Raw genomic sequence first — 22,900 nt, 5'->3', positions numbered from 1 at the left:
GGTCAAAAAACTTAACAGTAACCTTAAGTTTTAAGTTTTCATTCCTGACAGGCTCAAGGCGACAAAACCTATGGAGGCGGAGCTAAGGGCGGTTGAAGATGAGTTACCCAAAGTATAGGGCGTGGCTAGGCGAAAAGGCGGGGCCCATGGAGCTTAGCCCCCAGTTCCAGATGCCAGGAGAGGGCGGGACTTGATGGCGTTACGCACTGGGGCGGGCCTTACTGCTCAGGATCCCGCTAGAGCGAGTGGGCGTGGTCAGGATACATGCTGGAACTAGGTTAAGCAAACGAAGGACCTATCAGCTAGGATGGACGGGTCTTTAGCGATCGCAAAGGTGGCCTGGGCCACAAGGGCTGAATCAGGTGAGGAGGGTCGCGGGGTCGAGCGACAATATAAGGTTTAGAATCTTCTTAGAACCTGATCTGCGCAGCGTTACGCATGGGGGCGGGGCTCCGTGCCGCCTGGCGGACGCTGCGTTGAGGGGCGGAGCCAGCGCGCGCGCTGCAAGATGGCGGCGCCCGGTACCGCTGGGCCGGCGGGCAACGTGTTCCCGTTCCGCGATGCCCGTGCCACGCCAGATCCAGTGCTGGAGTCTGGTCCAGTGGCACACGGGCCATTGTCGGTGCCCCTGGTGCTGGACAACGGATCGTTCCAGATCCGTGCCGGATGGGCGTGCCCCGGGCCAGACGCTGGCCCGGAGCCGCGGCTCCAGTTCCGCGCCGTGTGTGCTCGCGGGCGTGGCGGAGCTCGCGGCGGGGCGGGTCCGCAGGTGGGCAACGCTCTGGGCAGCTTGGAGCCGCTGCGCTGGATGCTGCGCTCGCCCTTTGACCGCAACGTGCCGGTCAACCTGGAGCTGCAGGAGCTGCTCTTTGACTACAGCTTCCAGCACCTGGGTGTCTCCTCACAGGTGAAGGGCCGGAGGGGCGGGAGGTGGGTTGTGCTTGAGGCGAAGGAATGAGGTTGTATCTCCTCTCACTCTGAGCTCGGAGAAGTAATAGTCACTCCAATAGTGCTCATTGTTATTTAGTCATTCATTTAGACACTCGATCAAATACTAAGCTTCTAACGTGGTTAAACTGCGCTAGGCTCTTGGGGTACAGCAGTGGACAGAACACCGCCCCTTTTCTCTTGGAGCATACATGGGACATATTGCTCGTTTGGTTATAAATTCATTTTGTAACCAATGTGGATTGAGCACTTACTCCGTGTCAGGCACATTTCTAGGCGTTTGGAATACATTCGTGAATGTAACACAAAATTTGTGCTCATGGAGCTAGTATAAGACGACATTCTAGTATGAAAAGACAGACAGTAAGTAGAATTGAGGAGTAGATTCTATGGCATGGTAGAAGGAGAGGAGAGGGTTATATTTTCTCAATAAGATGGTAAGGGTACAACTCAGGGTACAGGTGATGTTCAAGCAAGGACTTGAAGGAGGTGATTGAGGGAGCAAGCCATGTGTAAGAGAGGTGACCAGGGGACAATTTACAGACTAGGCTTTTACTGAGTGAAATGAGGAGCTATGGTGTTGAGCACAGGGACATGACTTGTGTCCCAAGAGCATCACTGTAGCTGCTACAGGGAGAATGGGCTGGGTCATAGGGTAGAAACAAGGAGACCAGCTAGGATGCTGTTGCAATAATCCAGAGAGAGAATGGTGACTTAGATGAGGGAGGTAGTAGGAAAGGAGGGATGTGGTAAGAAGCCTTTGGATTCTGGAGATATTTTGAAGGTAGAGCCAACATGATTTGCTGATAGTTTGGAAGGGTCTTGACTTAACCTTAAATTTTCCCTGTGTCTAGGCCCTGGCCGGTTGGCTCAGCGGTAGAGCGTCGGCCTGTTGTGCGGGGGATCCGGGTTCGATTCCCGGCCAGGGCACATAGGAGAAGCGCCCATTTGCTTCTCCACCTCCCCCTCCTTCCTCTCTGTCTCTCTCTTCCCCTCCTGCAGCCAAGGCTCCATTGGAGCAAAGATGGCCCGGGCGCTGGGGATGGCTCCTTGGCCTCTGCCCCAGGCACTAGAGTGGCTCTGGTCGCGACAGAGCGACGCCCGGAGGGGCAGAGCATCACCCCCTGGTGGGCAGAGCCTCGCCCGTGCCGGGTGGATCCCGGTCGGGCGCATGCGGGAGTCTGTCTGACTGTCTCTCCCCGTTTCTAGCTTCAGAAAAATACAAAAAAAAAAAAAAAAATTTTTCCCTGCGTCTGTATTTTCCAAAACAACTTCCAATAGAGAGGAGTGTTTTACAATTGCTTTTGATCAGCATTTTGATTGAGGACCAAAAGCAAACTCAGCCCTTGCAATAAGGATTTTGATTTTTTTTATGCTTGAAGAAGAGTACTCTTGTAACACTCATATGTTTGCGCTTTTCTTTCAAAGTAGGGCTGTGTTGATCATCCTATAGTTTTGACAGAAGCGGTGTGCAATCCACTGTATTCACGGCAGATGATGTCTGAGCTTCTTTTTGAGTGCTACGGGGTTCCAAAGGTTGCCTACGGAATAGACAGCCTGTTCAGCTTCTACCACAATCAGCCAAAGAACTTGAATTCCAGTGGACTCATCATTTCATCTGGATACCAGTGTACTCATATTTTACCCATCTTAGAAGGGAGGTGAGTTGCTCTTACAGCATTTGCGTACTGTTTTGAGAAGCATTCAGGAAACGTTTATTGGGAGCCTACTTTAAAGGTAGAGTTGAAAGGGCAAGTACTGGACCATGAACCGGCCTCTGGGCTTACCTCTGGCCTCTCACTTTGTGACCATGGGTAAGTCACTTTACCCTCATCCTTTGTGACCTCCTAGAGGGAGTTGGGGTGGATAGTCTTTGAGGTCCAAATCTGCAGTTCTAGAATTTTATAATTCTGATGTATGGTGAGATAGCTAACACAGTACCTGCAGGTGCTAGGGGATCAATAAAAATTCAGGCCATCTTTGTGTTCTGAAGTCATTTTCTTGTTAAGATTGTATTGTTTTTATTTAAAGCTCTTTAATTACCATCGTTTAGATCCTTTTCAGGTACAGTGCCTGGCACATAATAGGTACTTATTAAATATTTTGAGTTGAATAAAAGGTGAGGGTAGCTTTTGTCATGTTTAAAATCTGTTCTCATTTTGAGGCCCTGGCCAGGTAGCTCAGTTGATTAGAGCATTGTGTCGGTACCCCAAGGTTGCAGGTTCAGTCCCTGGTGAGGGCACATTCAAGAATTAACTAATGAATGCATAAATAACTGGAACAACAGATTGATGTTTCTCTCTCTTTCTCCTTTACCCTCTCTCTCCCACCTTTCTCTCTCTCTAAAATCAATCCATTAATAAAATAAAAAAAACAATCTGTTATCATAGTTGGGCTTTTGTTGTCTGATAAGAGACTAAGCCAGCATCATGCTCTTCTGAGAAGATTCCTCATTGAGTGAAGAGGGTGTGTAAGTGGGGAAATAGCCCTGGCTTTGGAGTTGAATGCCTCGTTTGCAGCTCAGCTTAAGAAGAGATGCTTAACCTCCTTGCTTAGTTTCCTAACATGTACAGTTGGGAAAAACTGATTGCTCAGGGTTACCCTGAGACTGAAATGAGACAATGTAGATGTTAAACTTTGGAAACGGTAAAGCAGTCTGAACATTTAAATCAAGACAAATGCCGTGGACTATATAGAGCCCTATAGTGGGAGTTTCTCTTGAAGAGAAAATTAGTTCTTAGACATTGCCAAACACTCCTGTACGGAGTTGTCTATATTATGTAAAACAGTATGCACAACTTTTTTTTAAACATTATTTTTATCTTGTAGTGAGAGAAAATGATTTTACCTGAAGGCTGAGAAATAGATTGGAGTATATCTTGTCCTGTACTGGCATCTGCTGGTGAGATGTGCTATCGCAGCGACATTTCAATGTGCAGCAACTTCGTGATGCTCTGCTACTTTCTCACATTAAGGAAATCAAATTACTCTGGTTCTTTCCCTTCAGTTCATGTGAAAGGGACCTGGTACTCTTATGAGATTACAGCAAGCCAGTATATGTGTTGTTACTTCATGTGTTTGTGTTGACAGAACTGGACTGTCTAGGGAAGGGGTTCTCAATGTCTGGCCCACACTAGAGTTTCCTGGGAAGTTTGTTAAAATGCAGATTCCCAGACGACCCCAGAGCAAGTGAGTCCTGGGAATTGGTCCATTTAACATTTTCCCCAGCTAATTCGAGGATACGTGGTTCTAGGGCCACAGAGAACTACATGGCGAGTCACGTAAGGGTCTGAGTTCAGAGTACATGTTCTTCCCATTGAGTCTGGTTTCCTTCTGAAACCCTTGCCAGAAGTTGGATGCCTACATGTCTGCCTGGGGGTGCACTAGGAATTTTGCATCACTTAAGAGGTTGGACCAAGGGAACTTTAAAGTCTCTTTATGTTCTCCCAAGATGGTCTGTTTCTTCCTCCTTCATCTACGTTTAAATTATCCTTTCTCTCCAAAGGTGCTCCATATTCTCCTTCATTTTGCTAAAAATCGAGTGCTGATTTCCATTTCTTCGTTGTAGGTTAGACGCTAAGAATTGCAAACGCATCAATCTGGGAGGGAGCCAAGCAGCTGGCTACCTCCAGCGCCTCCTGCAGCTGAAGTATCCTGGCCACCTGGCAGCGATCACTCTCAGCCGCATGGAGGAGATCCTGCATGAGCACAGCTACGTCGCCGAGGATTACGTGGAAGGTAATGAAGAGGTCCTTTGCTTGCAGCCTCTGGATGTTGTCTACCTTTGCAGGTGTTCCTTAAATTGTTCTCAGGATGCCCCCTTTGCTTTTTTACTCATTACCTTTACTCATTACCCTTCCCCTTTTGCTATTTACTTTCATAAACTGTTTAGTTAACTGTTAGCTTATACATGTAGGTTATTTGCAAATTGTTTTGGCTATTCTAGTCCCTTTGCCTTTCTGTATAGATGTTAGGATTGGCTGGTTCATCCATATCTACAAAAAAGTTCTGTTGGAATTTTGATTGACAGTACATTAAATCTATAGATAGATATAAATCCAGATATAATATTAAATCTATCAGAGAATTGACATTTTTACTATGCCGAGTCTCCCAGTTGATGAACGTGGTATGTCTTTCCATTTGTTGTGGTCTTTATTGATTTCTTTCATCAGTATTTTGTAGTTTTTAGTGTGTAGACCAGGGGTAGTCAACCTTTTTATACCTACCACCCACTTTTGTATCTCTGTTAGTAGTAAAATTTTCTAACCGCTCACTGGTTCTACAGTAATGGTGATTTATAAGTAGGGAAGTAACATTACTTTATAAAATTTATAAAGCAGAGTTACAGCAAGTTAAAGTATACAATAATAATTACTTACCAAGTACTTTATGTCGGATTTTTGCTAAGTTTGGCAGAATAAATCTTTATAAAACAACTTACTATAGTTAAATCTATCTTTTTATTTATACTTTGGTTGCTCCGCTACTGCCCACCATGAAAGATGGAACACCCACTAGTGGGCGGTAGGGACCAGGTTGACTACCACTGCTCTAGACCCTGTACATGTTTTATTAGGTTTATGCCTAAGTATTTATTTCTTTGCTTTTTTTTTTCAGTTTTCAGTTGCTCATTGCTAGTGAATATAAATGCAGTTAATTTTTCTGTGTTGACCTTGTATCCTGTGATTTTGCTAAACTTAGTTCTAGTTCTTTGTAGATTTTTTGAGAATTTCTATATGGAGACATGTCCTCTGTGAATAGTTTTATTTCTCCCTCTCCCCCCCCCCCCCCCTTAGTTCTTTTTCTTGCTTAGTTTCACTGGTTAGGTCTTCCAGTGCCGTATTGAATAGGAGTGGTGAGAGCGGGCATCCTCGTCTTGTTCCCAACTCCTTATCCTGCGGTGGTTGGGGGACCAATTTAGTCTTTTGCCAGTAAATACATGATGCTAGCTAGCTCTAGGCTTTTTGTAGATGCCCTTTATCAAGTTTAGGATGTTTCCTTCTGTTCCTAGTTCTGCTGAGCATTTTTACTATGAATGGGTTTTGAATTTTGTGAAATGCTTTTTGTACATCAATTAATACGATCCTATGGTGTTTCTGCTTTGGACTGTTTGGTATAATGATTGCTTTTCATATATGGAACTAGCCTTCATTTTAAGGGAATAAACCCACTTGTTCATGTATAGATACATGTTTTATATATTACTGGATCTGATTTGGTACTGTTTGGTGGGGTATTTGGTGTTCGTGAGATTGCTAGGTAGTTTTTATTGCCTTTCTCTGGTTTTGATGTCAGGGTGATGCTGACCTCATGAAATGAGAGCTGGAAAGTGTTCCTCTTCTTTCTAGAAGAGATTTATAAGTAATTGATATTATTTTCTTTAAACGTTTGGTAGAATTTGCCAGTGGAACCATTGAGCCTTGGGATTTCTTTTTCTGAAGGTTTTAAATATGAATTTAATTTCTTTAATACATAGGATTATTCATATAGTCTCATTAATTTGTTCTTTTTATTATTTTCTTGCTTCTACTTGTTTTAGGTTTATTTTGCTTTTTGTTTTAGTTTCTTAAGATACAAGCTTAGATTATTATGAGACCTTTGTTCTTTTTAATATGAGCAATGAGTTTCCCCCAGCACTGTTTTGTCTGTGTCTTATAGATTTTTATATGTTATGTTTTCATTTTTTTGAGTTAAAATTTTTGTTTTTTATTCAGTGAGAGGAGGGGAGGCAGAGAGACAGACTCCCACATTCACCCTGACCAGGATCCACTTGACAAGCCCCCTACTAGGCAATGCTTTGCCCATCTGGGGCATTGCTCCATTGCTCAGCAACAGAGCTATTCTTACCGCCTGAGGCAGAAGCCACAGAGCCATCCTCAGTGCCCAGGGACAACATGCTCCAAGCAAGCCATGACTGCAGGAGGAGAATGGGGGGGGGGGTGAGAGGGGGAGGGGTAGAGAAGCAGATGAGTGCTTCTTCTGTGTACCCTTACTGGAAATCGAACCTGGGACAGCCTTATGCCAGGCTGATGCTCTACCACTGAGCCAACTAACCAGGGCCAAGTTCAAATATTTTCTAATTTCCCTTAAGACTTTGTTTTTGAGCCTTTGATTCTTTAGAAACGTGTGGTTTTATACTCAAATTTTTAAAGTTTTTGTTATCTTTCTGTGACCCATTTTTCGTTTAATAAGGTTAAAGAACTTTCTTTGATATCAGTTAAACTTGTGAAGGCTTGCTTTGTTGAATGTTGCATTTACATGTGAGGAGATAATATGTATTCTGTTGGTGGTGGAGTATGCTGTGATGTTATTTAGGCTCTGTTGGTTGATAGTGTTGTTCAGTTCTCCGCCCCTGTTCATTTTCCTTCTACTAGTGCTGTCGATTACTAGGAGAAGAGGGGTGATATCTCTAGGTACAATTGTGGATTTTCCTATTTCTCCTTTCTGTTTTGTCAGTGTTTGCTTTCAAGTATCTGAAGCTCTTTGGTTAGGTACCTATTTAGGATTCTTATGTCTTCTTGGCAAATTCATGTTTTATCATTATAGAAGGCTCCTTTTTATCCGTGGCGATTTTCCTTGCTTTGAAGTCTGCTTGGATGTTAATACGGCCGCTCCACTTTCTTTTGATTAGTGCTTGCCAGATATGTCTTTCTTTTTTTTTTTTTTTTTGTATTTTTCTGAAGCTGGAAACGGGGAGAGACAGTCAGACAGACTCCCACATGCGCCCGACCGGGATCCACCCGGCACGCCCACCAGGGGGCAACGCTCTGCCCACCAGGGGGCGATGCTCCGTTCCTCCTCCAGGGCGTCGCTCTGTTGCGACCAGAGCCACTCTAGCGCCTGGGGCGGAGGCCAAGGAGCCATCCCCAGCGCCCAGGCCATCCCCGCTCCAATGGAGCCTCGGCTGTGGGAGGGGAAGAGAGAGACAGAGAGGAAGGAGGGGGGGGAGGAGAAGCAGATGGGCACTTCTCCTGTGTGCCCTGGTCGGGAATCGAACCTGGGACCTCTGCACGCCAGGCTGATGCTCTACCACTGAGCCAACCGGCCAGGGCTGTCTTTCTTTCCTTTTACTTTTACTCTTCCTAAGTCATTATATTCAAAGGGAATTTCTTCATAGTTGAGTCTTTATAAGACTTATTAGTAGCTTGTCTTTTTTTTTAAATTGGTACAGTAAGACGATTTTAGGTTGATTTAATTATTCATACATTTGGATTTAGGTTCACTATTTTATTGCCTGTTTTCTGTTGTTCCTTCTCCTTGTTCCTTTTTCCCTCTGCTGCCTTCTTTTGGGTTATTAGAACATTAACAATTTTTCTTTGCTATTCCATTTTGTCTGTTGTGGTTTTCAACCAGAGCTTTCTGTCGTTGTTTCGGTGGCTGCCCCCGCGATTACAGTGGACACACTTCACCCAGGCTGCTCCGGGTTGCTGCTCCACCACGCCGAGTGGAATGCGGAAATGTGCGCGTGCTCGAGGTGCCGTTCTCTTCCCGCCCGGGCGCTGGGTTTCTTCTGCGGTCACCCACGTACGTCAGGAGCTCAGCAGACAGCACCGTGGTGTTTACTTTAAATTATCCAGCCTTTCAACCTCAGGGGGAGCTTAGTCTGTTACATTCAACCAGAGTTTTGTTATTTCGATTTCCCTTTCTTCATTCCGGTGTTCCGGTTTTCCTTCCGGTGTCATTTCTGTCTGAAGGCCTTTATTTAGCAGTTATCATAGAGCATTCTTTTGGCATCATGTCCGGGTTTAATGGCCGCACTTTGTTGATAGGGTGGTTCAGCAGTTGGTAGCGTGTGCTTCTTCATCCCGCCCGGACCTGGAACCCTGGTAGTGACTTCCTAATTTCTGTGCTAATAGCGTCGCTATTTCATAACGTTCACTTTCTTTACAGAATTGCAGAAATGGCGGTGCCCTGACTATTACGAGAACAATGTCCACAAGATGCAGCTCCCCTTCTCCAGCAAGCTCCTGGGCAGCACTCTGACGGCCGAGGAGAAGCAGGAGAGGCGGCAGCAGCAGCTGCGGCGGCTGCAGGAGCTCAACGCCCGTCGGCGGGAGGAGAAGCTGCAGCTCGACCAGGAGCGGCTGGACCGGCTGCTGTACGTGCAGGTAACAGCTGTTCCCGGGCGGTCCCAGCCTTGCTCAGCTAGGTGGTCCTGGAAGGTGTTCCTCCTGTCTATTCTTCCTTGCCCATAAGATTCAGTGACTTAAGTCGCCCTTGGGGTCAAGAAGGAGTCTAGGATCATCAGCACAGAGGATGGCTTAGCAGCAGGTAAAGCGCAGCACACGTGCTGCACAGTGCACACATCTGGCGCGTGCAGCTCATGCGTTTCCACCACGTCAAACACACCGTGTGTCTGCACACACAAGCAGCATCCCGCAGTCTCCCACGTGTCTGCTGGAAGGGACCTTCCCTCCCTTCTCCTCCCCAGAAGATGGTGATGTTTCTGACGCTCACCATCGATCGTGCTGCCTGGGGGCCCTGGGAGCCCTCTCCTGCTGTAGCTCTGCTCTGTTTGGCTTCTCAGCCATTCTCCTTCCTTCCTGTTCGTGACGCACTGGTGACTGAGGATGAACTGTGACCGCTCTTGTAGGAGCTTCTCGAGGACGGCCAGATGGATCAGTTCCACAAAGCTCTGGTGGAGCTGAACATGGACTCCCCGGAAGAGCTGCAGTCCTACATCCACAAGCTCAGCTCGGCCGTGGAGCAGGCCAAGCAGAAGATCCTGCAGCCGGAAGTCGCCCTCGAGGTGGACGTGGTGGACAGTAAGCCTGAGGTACTGAGCGCCCGCTCGGGGGAGGGCCTGTGGGAGCAGAGAGAGAGCAGCCCTTCCTGAGGGCAGAAGCAGTGTCAGGAGAAGGCTGACGGAAAAGGGGCTGTGACCAGACTCCAGAGAGAGCGGTGTCGGAGTGATGTGCACAGGGGAGTGGGCGGGGCAGTGAGAGCGCTGACCTGTAGTGACTGCGGGGGGGGGGGGGGGGTTTGACCCTCGCTGTGTCATGCTGTGGGCGCCTGGCTCCCGGGGCGGGGCAGTGTGTGTATAGAGGAGGAGGGACATGCCCACACTGATCACGTGGTGCTGTCCTGAACCTGCTTCTCTGCTGGTTCTCTGGCAGTTAGCTATACTTGCCCCTTAACTGTCTCTGTTGCTTTATCAAGTGCACTGTGGCTCCCTCCTCTCCATCTTGGTGTTCTCTAAGGGGGGATTCGCAGTCTAGCTTATTGTTTTTTTGTTTTTAAGTCAAATTTCTTAGGCTCTAAAACCTGTACTTAGAAGGAAACAGTCCTATAGAAAACTCTAGTGTGATGCTGCGTGTAGTGCAGGGCTTCCTGGTGACTCCTGAGCTCTCTGGTTCGACACGAAGGTGGCGTTTGCAGTGACCCCTCATAGCTGAGGCTCACGCTCAGTGCTGCGCCCACCTGCGTTCTCTACCTCTCTCTGGTGGCTGTGGATGGCACAAGGACAGCCCCCAGTCACGAGCACGCGTGTTTGATAGAGCAGCCTGAGTCCGGGTGTCCTGGTGCAGCTTACTGCCTGGCCGAGGGCTCAGGGAGAAGGGTTCCTGCCATCCGACTGGCCGAGGGCTCGGGGAGAGGGGTTCCTGCCATCCGACTGGCCGAGGGCTCGGGGAGAGGGGCTCCTGCCATCCGACTGGCCGAGGGCTCGGGGAGAGGGGCTCCTGCCATCCGACTGGCCGAGGGCTCGGGTAGAGGGGTTCCTGCCATCCGACTGGCCGAGGGCTCGGGGAGAGGGGTTCCTGCCATCCGACTGGCCGAGGGCTCGGGTAGAGGGGTTCCTGCCATCCGACTGGCCGAGGGCTCGGGGAGAGGGGTTCCTGCCATCCGACTGGCCGAGGGCTCGGGGAGAGGGGTTCCTGCCATCCGACTGGCCGAGGGCTCGGGGAGAGGGGTTCCTGCCATCCGACTGGCCGAGGGCTCGGGTAGAGGGGTTCCTGCCATCGACTCGCTCTCAGCGCCCCGGGTCAGCTTTGGTAGAAACAGCGTGCACTTTCTAGTGTGCTGCTTCTCCCTGTTGTCAGGTCTGTGTTTCAGGTTGTCTTTGCTGTTTATTCGTCTGCATTTGGTTTCTCTCATGCTTCCCATGTCCCCAGGACACCAGCGTCCTTACAGCAGAGACGTGCGCTAAGCCACCGGCCAGTGGGGAGTGCAGATTTAAACAGAGAGACCTGGGCAACTATTTTTTCTTTTCCTTTGCTCATCTTCCTGCATCTGTTACATGCTGGATCCAACCATTCCTTCACCCATTCAGCAGATTCTTGTTAAGTTCCTACTTTGTTCTGAGATTAGGAGGTACATATTCATTCTCTCTGGGCTTAGGGAGATTTTGAAATATCAGGCTTCAAAAGATTTCTCTATATACAATAAATCTGATTAATTGATCTGACCCCAGAGCTTTAATGGTGAGTAAGTATTTATTAATGGTGATTGTTAGTGACAGGAGCCCAGAACAGCAGCAATCTTTCTGGGATAAATTTGACCCTGACACTGGCTAACTAGTTTCTACCTTTCAGAAGGTATTTGCAGTATTTTCTGACTACTCATTTAGAATGGAGAGGATAGCTTTATGTGAATAAAGTTCATACTGAAATGCTATTCAAGCAGTAATGGCTGATTGGATAATACAGCTAAATTTTTGTCTCGGTATTCTCTAAGGCCCACTTCTACAGACCAGTCGTTGCAGCCCTTGCTGTGCTGCGGGCGTCCCAGGGAGGATGCAGGGACGGAGTGGGCTCCGTCGGCACGCCCACTGTCCAGGTCACAGTGCACCAGCGTTGTTGGCGAACACAGTGGGCCCAGTGCGGAAAGCCAGGGCCTGACCGGCCAGGACGAGAGCTGGCCTCCGCCTGTGCCCGCGCTGCTCTGGGCAGCTGTGCTGCTGCTTTTCTGACGTGCTTTGGCACACCGTCGTCCTGTTCAGTTCCAAAAGAACAGTGGTGTCTGTGTTTCTGAACAGCACACAGTGCACGCCCACCTGGCAAGCCCTGGGCGGGGAGAAGCCGGCACGGTAGAGAAACCGCTCTCTCCAGATGCCCGTGTCCTGCATCATTAGTGAGTTCCTCTCTGGGAAGCATGGATTGGGATAAGTAAGATATCTTTTTACCATTTTCAGTGAAGCTAAGAAGTTATCTTCTTTTTAAAGTGACATGCTTTTGGTTATAGCTAGAGGAAAATGGGTGATGGTATTTTTGTTGTAGCGGAAGAACCCTTTGGAAACCTAGACCTTTTATAATCTCTATTCCAGGCAAATGGGAGGGTGTTTCCAAGTGTCCAACACTCAGCTGGGTGTGGTGTGCCCGGGCCAGGGCCCAGGGCCCAGGCCGAGGGGTGGAGCAGTGATTAAGGTACAGTTCCTGCCCTCCTTGCCTCCAGACAAATAGGGCTGTAGAACCACACCTAGTGGGCTGTGGTGAAGCTTGGCGGGTGTGGGAGGTGTGTGGGAACACAGGTGGAGTCTTAAGAAAGGATTGGGAGACTTAAGCTGGGCCCTGAGGTGGTTTGGTTTCAGTAAGCGGCCAGTGAGGAGGGAAGGGCCCTTTAAGAGGCAAGAGCCGCCTGGGCAGGGAGCACGGCCCACCCGGCACAGGGAGTGTGGGAGGCGGAGTGAGGAGGGAAGGACCCTTTAGAGGCAAGAGCCGCCTGGGCAGGGAGCAGGGAGCACGGCCCGCCCGGCACAGGGAGTGTGGGGGGTGGAGTGAGGAGGGAGACGGGCCAGGCTGTCACGCCCTTTATCAGTCAGCTGAGAGCACTCCTCATACAGACTGAGCCTTCAGTGAATGTCGAGCAAGGGAGTCCTCTGATGCGATTCTGGTTTAGGAAAATGATGGGTGGCGGCAGTTAGGGTGACGGGTTTAGGGAGCGGCAAGGCTGGCTGTGGGCAGAGAGGATAAAATGTGTTTCCTTGACCTGAACTTTCTCGGTAGAGGGTGGAGGAGGAGACACTTCAAACGTAGGATCTCAAGATCTTGTGCCAGTTAGGGGCCGAGGAGATAGGAGTGGCAATGACTGGTGATAACAACATGTGACATGTGCCAGACCTGGTGCTGAGCACTTCTGCGGTTGTCACCTTGATTAATTTTCACACTCCTTTACGTTCTGTGAAGGAGGAGAGGGAAGGGACGTGCCGAGGTTGCCAGGTCAGAAGTGGTGCGTCCAGGGTCAGACCCGGCGGCCCAGCCCCAGGCTCACGGAGCTCACGCTGCCCGAGGTGGCCCGGCCAGAAGTGGTGCGTCCAGGGTCAGACCCGGCGGCCCAGCCCCAGGCTCACCGAGCTCACGCTGCCCGAGGTGGCCCGGCCAGAAGTGGTGCGTCCAGGGTCAGACCCGGCGGCCCAGCCCCAGGCTCACCGAGCTCACCCTGCCCGAGGCTGCCCGGCCAGAAGTGCGTCCAGGGTCAGACCCGGCGGCCCAGCCCCAGGCTCACCGAGCTCACGCTGCCCGAGGCTGCCCGGCCACAAGTGCGTCCAGGGTCAGACAGGGCGGCCCAGCCCCAGGCTCACCGAGCTCACGCTGAGGCTGCACTGAAAGGCAGGGGTTGAAACGGATGGCCGTCAGCCAGTCTTAGGAAGAGAATGAGCTGGGTTTTGAGGATCTTATTTCTTAAGTCTGTGGGACATCATGATTTATAGAATTTTAGCTTAAATCAGAGCAAAACTTCAGAGATAAGTTCTATTTTAGGCCACTTACTAGTGTAATGTGATCTTGGGCAAGTTATTAACCCTCCTGAGCCTCAGTTTCCTCGCCCATAGAGTACAGTGCTGTCTGCAGTGAGGACTGTGCAAGTAGCAGGTGTCCCTGCTCCTGACTCCACTCAGTGAGGTGGAGATGCTCACCCCTCCTCCACCAAGAATGAAAGCCTAAATTCTTGCCTCCTAGTCCACCTTTTTTCCTCCTTAAATTACCTCTTTCTAAACCGGTCCCTCTCATCCTGTTCCCCAGTCTCAGATGAAATAGTCCCTGTCCTTTCCAGGGTCTACCCTCCCCTTAAATGTGCTAGCATCATGTACAGTGATAGGATTGAGGTACATCGTCACCCCTCTGTGAGCCTCACATGCCACATGACCTTTGGGTGGGGGGCGATGTTGGAGGAGCGTTGAAGGACATTGCCTCATCTAAGAGTGAGTTTGAGTGCCAGTTTACATCTGTAGTATATATAGAAGGGGACGAAGGAAATATATTGGGGTGTTCGGAATTATGTTGGTAATTCTAGACATGGAGAGGAAGAAGCGAGGGAGAGGACACATACATGCTCGACGTAGGACTCAGGCTTGCTTGGCTGGTGGTATTGAGTCTGCTTGAACCCTTCTGAGACACCACCTTATAAACAGCTGTTACTGTTAGAGTATTCTTTCATGGAATGCAACAGAATATTTCTTCCTGTAACATTTCCCTTTTGAGCTCAGAAGGTAAAATTCATCTCCGCATGTCACGTGGCAGCGCCTCGGATGGCCGAAGATGTCATCCAGGTCTACCCTCCACCCCCACCTGATTTCTTTGTGCAGATCAGAATTGAAATGAGTTCTAAACCTCTGTCTGGAATGGCACCAGCAGGTCAGGCCCCACTCAGGTTCCTTGTCTTTGAAGAGGAAGCCTGTTCTGTCACCTTGGGGCTTGCGGCCACATCACAGCAGGTGTTAGCTCATTGTTAAGCCCGTTAGTATCGGCGTGGATTTATTCATTATGAAGAGATTATTTAATTTTGCTGGCACTTTGTAAGATACCAGCTCTCACACGTGTCCCCGTAGTTGTGTGTGGAGCCGTGACCACTGCAGGTAGGGAGCCCCCAGCGCCCCAGGCATGGGTGAGCCCCGTCAGAAGTCTTCAGAGAGAACATGGTGTTGAGTCTTGTATGAGTAGGAAAGGTAGGGGACAAAGCAAAAGCTCATTCCTGACTTTCGGTCTTTTAATCCTTGTGCTCATATGTGTTCTTTTGTTTTTTAATTAGAAGTTTTTTCATAGTTTTTGTGAGTGTTTAGGGCAGAGGTAGTCAGCCTTTTTATACCTACCGCCCACTTCTGTATCTCTGTTAGTAGTAAAATTTTCTAACCGCCCACCGGTTCCACAGTAATGGTGATTTATAAAGTAGGGAAGTAACTTTACTTTATAAAATTTATAAAGCAGAGTTACAGCATATAATAATAATTACTTACCAAGTACTTTATGTTGGATTTTCGCTGTTTGGCAGAATCAATCTTTATAAAACAACTTACTATAGTTAAATCTATCTTTTTATTTATACTTTGGTTGCTCCGCTACCGCCCACCATGAAAGCTGGAACGCCCACTAGTGGGCGGCAGGGACCAGGTTGACCACCACTAGTTTAGGGCATTGAGGGATTCCAGTTCTCTTTTGTGACAGTGAACTAATAAAACCAAGGCTTGCTGAAGTCCCAGGGTGTTCGCTGTGTTTGTTCCGTGCACAGACCCCTGACCCGGAGCCGCTGGAGCCGGCTCTGGAGGACGTGGAGAACATCAACGACTTCGAGCCCTTGTTTTCAGAGGAGACGCCGGAAGTGGAGAAGCCGGTCGCCGCTGTCCAGGTTTGGACCCCTGCAGCCTAGATCGGGCTCATGCTTGGAATCTGTGGCATAAATGACCAGGCTAGTCGAGTCTGCTGCTTTAGGGATATATTTTTTTAAATCCCAGTAATATTTTCTGGAAAAGCGGGTGCTGATTCCTCAAACATCCAAAGTCAGGGTTTTTCCCCTGGTTATTGATTGGGGTTCCAGCACCAAGATCCATGACTGTGAGTAGTAGTCTATCTAATGGAAACATCTGGGCAAGTAGTTGGAGACTTCAGATGTGAGGACTGGCTTTAGTGGTTTAATTCCAATTTAAGGCCATGGTGTTACTCCTTGTCCTCCTTTGGGTGTATTCCTGTGTCACTACAGTGGCTGCCAGGGAGGCCGGCCCGAGTCTGAGACACACGTCCGGGAGAAGCTTTCTCTGCGGTGCGGGGCCCGGGTGGGAGACCTGGTCTTCTGGTCTTCCTGCTGCCCCTCTTCCTGGGGTCTTTGTCCCTGCTCTTGGGGGCCCGTTCCGTGACACCAGTTTGTAGGTGGGGAAAAGGTAGAGAGCTGAATTACCAAACCAGGAGAGGGTTACTCGGGCATGAACAGAGCACAGGCTAAAGGCATCAGCAGTGTGGTCTGGGGAAACTGGCAGCTGGGTGTTTGTCATGTGGCCTAAAAATCTCTTCTAAACCTTGGGTTTTTAAAGCCCGTGTTTAACTTGGCAGCATATCATCAGCTGTTTGTTGGGACAGAAAGGATTCGAGCTCCAGAAATTATCTTCCAGCCGTCGCTCCTAGGCGAAGAGCAGGCTGGGGTGGCAGAGACTCTTCAGTACATTCTGGACAGGTGAGCCCGAGACGACTCGGCTGAGGCCAGGTGTGCTGGTCGGGCACTGGGAGTCTCCCGCTGTCCCCTGGATGTGCTGTGCTCGGATAGTACTCTTGATCTCGGCCCAGACCTGGCTCGTAGCTGGGGCTCCGTGATCCTTTCTGAACACAGAAATGCTCAGAAAAGAATTGTCTTGGTTTGAGGAGCTTTAAGAATTTCTTTCAAGTTTGAGCTTTGTGATAGTATATATGCATTGGCGGTCCTATAAACCTTCACATTATTGAAGACTAGTGGTTATAAATCACTCTAGAGATGGGCAGGACTTGTAAGGGTTTCCCCTTTTGTAGACATGTATTTAGGATTTAGGAGCTGCATTTCTCCCAGAGCATGCCTGCCCCCCTTTACACAGGCGTTTCCCTGCAGCGGGAGCTTTCATAACTCAGTGGGACAAGTGGAGACTGTGACTTCTAGTACGGTGGAGGCTGTGGGTTAAACAGGGTGGAAGCTGACACCTAGCAAGGAGGAAAAGCGATTGCAGCTGCTCTGAGTGGCTGGCAGCTTTGTCTAACGACGGGGGGAAAGTGGCCAGCCAGTCAAGATAAAGCCGTTATTTGGAGGGCGGGGAAGCAGAGATAGATGGACCCTCAGAAGGGAGGCAGGACTTCTTGGGGTGATGGAAATGTCTATCCAGAGGGTGGTGATGGGGGTTACGGGGGTGTATAAATATGCCCAGCCTTCATCAGAATGTCTGTAAATCAAACTGCAATAAAATCAATTAAAAAAAGTGTAAAAGGCACAAAACTTCTAATTATGCTAAGGGAATGAATTGACCATTCAAAGTAAGGTTTTGACTAGACATTTGGCATTCTGTAAAGACACACAGGAAAACTGGAAGTTTTTCAAAAACTGTGCAGATGTTTTCTCTTTTGTACTGAGAGCTGCCCTTCCACGTCTGCACCCCCCCTGCCCTCCCGGGCGGAGGGCTGAACCAGCAGCGTGTTCCTTTCCCAGGTACCCAGAGGACGTGCAGCAGGCGCTGGTGCGCAACGTCTTCCTCACGGGCGGGAACACGATGTACCCCGGGCTGCGGGGCAGAGTCGAGAAGGAGCTGTTGGCGATGAGACCCTTTCAGTCGTCCTTTCAGGTACTGCTTGTTCGTGTCACCAGCTATTGGGGAGGGGCATCGGTTATTTGTTTTCTGATCGCAGAAGCAATAGGGAAGTGTGGATGAGAAAAATTACTTTATCGTTTCATCATCCAGAGATACCCACCGTTCAACTTTTCGTGGCTTTCCTTCTGGTCTTTAATCTATGTTTAATATTCAAAGCAGAATATCAATCACATTTTCTATATTTCTTTTTTTAAATTGAAAGAGGGAGACATGCAGATAACAAAATGCGAGGATGCAGAAAAGCGTACATGGAGAATACGTCAGCCTGCCCCTCACTCTGATAACCAGGAGCGGGCGCTGGGCACGGGCAGCATCCCCCCTGTGCTCATTTCCCTTGAGGCTCACTGGGCACCACGGCCAGAGCGCCTCCTGTCAGCTGCCCCTCACTGATAACCAGGAGCGGGCGCTGGGCACGGGCAGCATCCCCTCTGTGCTCATTTCCCTTGAGGCTCACTGGGCACCACGGCCAGAGCGCCTCCTGTCAGCTGCCCCTCACTGATAACCAGGAGCGGGCGCTGGGCACGAGCAGCATCCCCTCTGTGCTCATTTCCCTTGAGGCTCACTGGGCACCACGGCCAGAGCGCCTCCTGTCAGCTGCCCCTCACTCTGATAACCAGGAGCGGGCGCTGGGCACGGGCAGCATCCCCCCTGTGCTCATTTCCCTTGAGGCTCACTGGGCACCACGGCCAGAGCGCCTCCCGTCAGCTGCCCCTCACTCTGATAACCAGGAGCGGGCGCTGGGCACGGGCAGCATCCCCCCTGTGCTCATTTCCCTTGAGGCTCACTGGGCACCACGGCCAGAGCGCCTCCCGTCGCCTCTGCTCCCTTCTGCTTGCAGAGCAGGGACTGGGGCCAGGCCAGCCTTTCCGCCAGGTTGAGTGCCAGCTCTGCTTCCCTCCATCTGACATGTCCAGCTTGTGGTCGACATCACTGGAGCAGGAGGAGGGACAGTTGGTCCCTCCCTGACCCAGGCTGGCGGGTCCTGTGTTTGTAAGATGGCTGACGACAGCTTGCTCGTGAGGTCGAGTCTGCTGGTCGGCGTTCTTGCATCTGTCTTGAGGAGTTGGGGGCATTTCAGCTCAGCACTGTTGGAAGGCGCAGAGATAGGCAGCCCTGCACTGTCTCGGATTCACGGGGCCCTGCTGTGTGCACCTCTGGGTGTGAGTGGCAGGGCTGGAGCTGGGCCTGCTGGGCAGTCGCTCCTGGGTCCTGCTGGGAGCCGGCCTCTGGTGAACGCCGTCTTTGTGTTCTAGGTTCACACTGCCTCGAACCCCGTGCTGGACGCCTGGCACGGAGCCCGGGACTGGGCCTTGGACCACCTGGATGATGATCGCGTCTGGATCACCAGGAAGGAGTATGAAGAGAAGGGAGGAGAGTACCTCAAGGAGCACTGTGCTTCCAACATCTACGTCCCCATCCACCTGCCGAAGCAGGCTTCCCGCTCCTCCGACGCCCAGACCTCGGGCAGGGGCTCGGCGGCCGGCGAGCAGGTGTAGCGGGCTTCTCGGAGCTCGGGCCGCGTCGGCCAGCGGGGCCGGACAGTGACTGTGCCGCGTGTCCTGGCCCGAGTCTGCTGGTAACATTGGGCTGCAGGATGGCTTTCCCCTGGGCGAAAGCTAAAGGGACACTGGGAGCTGCCCTTAGAAACTTACCCCTCACAGGGGGCTTCTGCAGCCAAGGAACCCAGTGACCTTCCGGTGTCTTCGCTGAATCAGCGTGAGCTTGACACCTGCTTCTGCCTTCGCTAATGAAGACGGAGGGGAGGACAGGAGTGCCCTTGCTTCTTACTGCCTTCTGGAGCCCCCCCTTTTTTTATTTGTTTAATATTTATATTGTCACTGTGGATATATTTCTTCATTTGTTCAGGAACTGTGTGAGTGCCCAGCAGGTGGAGTCTCTCCCATACATACAGAAAGGGAGTGTTTGTGTAATAACAGTCGCCCACAAAACCTCAGGAGTTCCCCGGTATTATTACTTCCTCTTACAAATGAGGAAGAAGGGCCAGAGAGGGTAATCAGGTCGGACCTGTGTGCCGCCCACTTCTGAGTGGGCGGAAACGAGGCCTTGGTCCGACTTCTCGTCAGATCGTCTTTGCTGGAAACTTTTCACCTAAAAGAGCCTGCCTGAGAATTTGAAAAGTTTTGTCCCTGTGTGTCTGTTGGCTGCTTAACGTTTTCTGCTTTTCTGGTGGAAGAAATGGACTGGAAGTCACTCCTGTCACCTTTTCCCCGCACCTTCGCAGCTTCATCCTAAGTGGACAGATGACCCCTCTCTTACAGAGATTGCTCCGTGAGAATTTTAATTCTCAAACGCCCAGTAACTGAGCCCAGAAGGCCCCTGGGGTGCTGAGACCTGTCGTGGGGCCCAGACATTCCCGTCCCGTGGCACTTCCAGCGCGAGGCCTCTCATGAGGCTGCCTCGCCGCCCGTTTGCCCAGACCTCCAGCTCGGGGGCTTGGAAAGGGGAGGCCAGCAGGGGGCGGTGGTGATCGCGGAGGAGGAAGGAGACTATGGCCGACCCAGGATCTCCCAAAGCATCTTCAGTGAGCCACAGGCCGTCATGGCTGGGCCGCAGACGGAGGGGACGGTGAGAGCATGGGCTACTAGGAAGAGGCAGAGTGAAGAAAGCAGGAGCCGCTCCAGGTGAGAGGTCATCACCACGTTTCCAGGAGGAGCCGCGGTAGCTGCTCTTTGGCCTGGGAGCCCTTTCCCCATAGTCAACAGTGTAAACAGCCTGACCCGCAGTGGGGAGGTCAAAACGGCCATGCAGGTCAAACCCTGATGGGTGGGCAGGTAAGCCAGGGCTCATCATAGTCAAGTAAGTGTTAGGTTTGCCCTGCTCAGGGTTCGTGTAGGCTCAGGGAACTGAGGGTCAGGGCTGTGGTGAGTGGCAGGCCAAGGGGTGAGCCTTGAGCTCTCTGGTTTCATCTTGAACCCCTCACGTGAAGCATGCCATGACCTCTCATGTCCTTAGCATGTGCAGTTCTCCATAGGGAATCTACTCATCCTGCCCAGCACACACAGCAGGAACTTGCTGCCCTTGGGTTCCCTGGCCCCTCACAAGCCATGAGCAGAGTACTCACAATATTGGGAGCTTTAGCTCTGCCCCAGAGGGGTCTCTTCTTTTTATTTAATTTAGTGAGAGGAGGGGATGCAGGGAGGCAGAGACAGACTCTCGCATGTGCCTGGACTGGGATCCACCTGGCAAGTCCGCCAGGGGGCAATGCTTTGCCTATTTGGGGCTGTTGCTCTGTTGCAACTGGAGCCATTCTAGCACCTGAGGTGGAGGCCAGGGAGCTGTCCTCAGCGCCTGGGGCCAACTTGCTCTAATCGAGCCATGGCTATAGGAGGGGAGGGGAAGAGAGATAGAGAGATAGATACGAGATGGGGCGGGGTGGAGTAGCAAATGGGCGCTTCTCCTGTGTGCCCTGGCCAGGAATCGAACCCAGTGCTTCCACATGGTGAGCCGACATTCTGCCACTGAGCCATCCGGCCAGGGCTAGAGAGGTTTCTTCTGAACTGGAAAGCCTTCCCCAGGAGCAGGATATGTGTTTCACTCGGCTCAGAGTATCCACCGTGCAGAGCTGGACCTGGAGGGTGCTGAGGCCTCGCAGGGTCTGTAATGGGTGACCAGCTGGTGGGGTAGATAAATGAATGACTGAATCTTCAAATAGAGAGGAGTGTGATTGTTTACTCTGCTGAGAGGAGCGGATCCAGAGTCCACACTGAGTTCTCAGCCCGGAAGCCCTGCTCATTGAGACAGTGTCCGCTCTCCGACCGCGATCGCTGCTGGCGGGAAGGAATGGTGGAAGGCCACCATTTTCTAACTCTGACAATAGCAAGAGACAGTGATCATCCGGGACACATCAACACTATTTGGTGAAAAGTTGATGGGGGTCTTTGTAACGGACCCATATCCTGTGCCTTCTGAAGTGATACAATATAACATTGAACACCACCATAAAATATTTTACAAAAAAATTTAACCTGAAACTGATCAAGCCTCCATTGAACCACCTGTTCACTGGAAATAGCGAGACAGAGAAACATCCCACCAGGAAGCAGATGGTGAACTCATTAGGGAAATGAGAGGGGGGTGTATTTACACAGGTGAAGACAGGAGGGGAGTGCGGGGTCCTGGCTGAGCGGTAGAGAAGCCTTTACCAGTAGCAGGGAGACCTGACCAGACCTGGGAGGAGAAGGAATTGAGTGGAGCGGCTGTCTTGAGAGAAATGGTCACCTTCGGTCTCAAAGGACAGACGACGGAAGTCAGCCTTGCAGAAAGGGAGCCAGAGAAGTAAACACTGACCTCATTCTCCTCCCTCCCTTCCGTTGTTACCAGGGCTCCCTGTTGGCCAACTGAAGCCAGAGGGCATGGGAGCCTGGCTGATACAGCCCTCCAGCCAGCCTCCTAGGGAAAGACCAGGGTGAAGAAGGGTGGACGAGGACCTTGGGGGCAAGTGAGTAAAATCTGTCACAAACATGACAAACCATGGGGATGCAATCAGCAAAATCCAGAATGCTGAAAAGTGTCCAGGACAAACCTCCCCCCCTTCCACCAAATAAATTGCCAAGAGGGGAAAAATGAGGTAGGATGGGGGAACCTATTAATCTCTCTTCCTCCTTAACAAATAAATTGTAAAGGGGATGAAAAGAAATAAGGGGGAGGGTCAATTAAAAGACATTTAGAACATAACAAAGTGTAGACCTTGTTTGGATCCTGAGTCTAATGAATCACTTAAAAAATAAACTGAAAAAATCAGGAGATTTAGAACACGAACACGATCTGGATACCTGATTACATACAAGAATTATTGATGGGTTTTTATTTTTAGATGTGCTTGTGTTTGTTGAGAGAGGAGAGAGGATATGAATGAATGAGAATGCTTATAGCTATACATACTGAAGGTCTGGGATTGGCTCCAAAGTCACCACGTGGGGTGGAGGGCAGAGTGGGAGGAGTGGCCGTGTGCTCATCATGAGTGGGGGCTGGCTGCACAGGGCTGCATTATCCTCCTCTCTCTACTTTTGTATGTGTGAAGTTTTCCATTAAAATTAAGAAGTCTCCGGATTCCTATCTAGCCTTGTTTTGTTTGTCATCCGGCAGTGTCTTGAATATCATTCAACCCCAACGCATCCGGATCTGCTGCTTTCTCATCTTTGAAAAATGCACGTGCACATATACCTGTCACAGACAGACACCACGAAGAGGCAGTCAGCATGTGCATGACATGCTTTTTACACAAATCCTCTACACAGTACAATATTATCTTGGAAGATCACATCACATCAATACAAAGAGAGCTTCCACCTTTTTCCGTTTGTTTTTTATATGGCTTAATGGATAATGCAACTCACCAGGTTCTGACAAACCACCCTCCAACCCTTTGCTCTTTTTTACTAAGAAATGTGATAAGAATTG

The 22,900-nt window shown here is 50.2% G+C and overlaps 1 protein-coding gene and 1 non-coding gene across 3 annotated transcripts; both read left to right on the top strand.

Moving 5' to 3' along the window:
- The first annotated feature begins 493 nt into the window (after positions 1-493).
- Positions 494-22,537, top strand: ACTR5 (actin related protein 5). Of its 2 annotated transcripts, XR_010751778.1 has the most exons (10): positions 494-907; positions 2,380-2,609; positions 4,517-4,686; positions 8,842-9,059; positions 9,545-9,727; positions 15,391-15,507; positions 16,187-16,326; positions 17,320-17,452; positions 18,733-20,271; positions 21,821-22,537. XR_010751778.1 is itself a non-coding variant. In XM_066387820.1 (9 exons), the coding sequence occupies exons 1-9, from the start codon at positions 509-511 to the stop codon at positions 18,973-18,975; spliced, it is 1,833 nt and encodes a 610-aa protein (XP_066243917.1). In that variant the 5' UTR covers positions 494-508; the 3' UTR covers positions 18,976-22,537. The 2 variants fall into 2 exon arrangements, 1 of the variants encoding a protein (XP_066243917.1); XM_066387820.1 differs by having other exon boundaries at positions 18,733-22,537.
- Positions 1,803-1,878, top strand: TRNAN-GUU (transfer RNA asparagine (anticodon GUU)). Its single transcript has one exon. It is a non-coding gene; the product is annotated as a tRNA-Asn (tRNA).
- Positions 22,538-22,900: the final 363 nt, after the last annotated feature.

The sequence above is a fragment of the Saccopteryx leptura genome, chromosome 5, assembly GCF_036850995.1.
Source record: "Saccopteryx leptura isolate mSacLep1 chromosome 5, mSacLep1_pri_phased_curated, whole genome shotgun sequence".
Classification (NCBI taxonomy): Eukaryota; Metazoa; Chordata; class Mammalia; order Chiroptera; family Emballonuridae; genus Saccopteryx; species Saccopteryx leptura.
Note: the sequence above shows the minus strand (reverse complement) of the source record. Positions and strands in the feature narration are given on the sequence as shown.

What these genes read in the sequence shown, in the direction of transcription:
- ACTR5 (XM_066387820.1), top strand. Translation starts at nt 509, where the DNA reads ATGGCGGCGCCCGGTACCGCTGGGCCGGCGGGCAACGTGTTCCCGTTC. An exon ending in TGGTGGACAGTAAGCCTGAG is followed by an intron (nt 9,728 to 15,390) that starts GTACTGAGCGCC and finishes TTCCGTGCACAG; the next exon opens with ACCCCTGACCCGGAGCCGCT. An exon ending in CTTCAGTACATTCTGGACAG is followed by an intron (nt 16,327 to 17,319) that starts GTGAGCCCGAGA and finishes TTCCTTTCCCAG; the next exon opens with GTACCCAGAGGACGTGCAGC.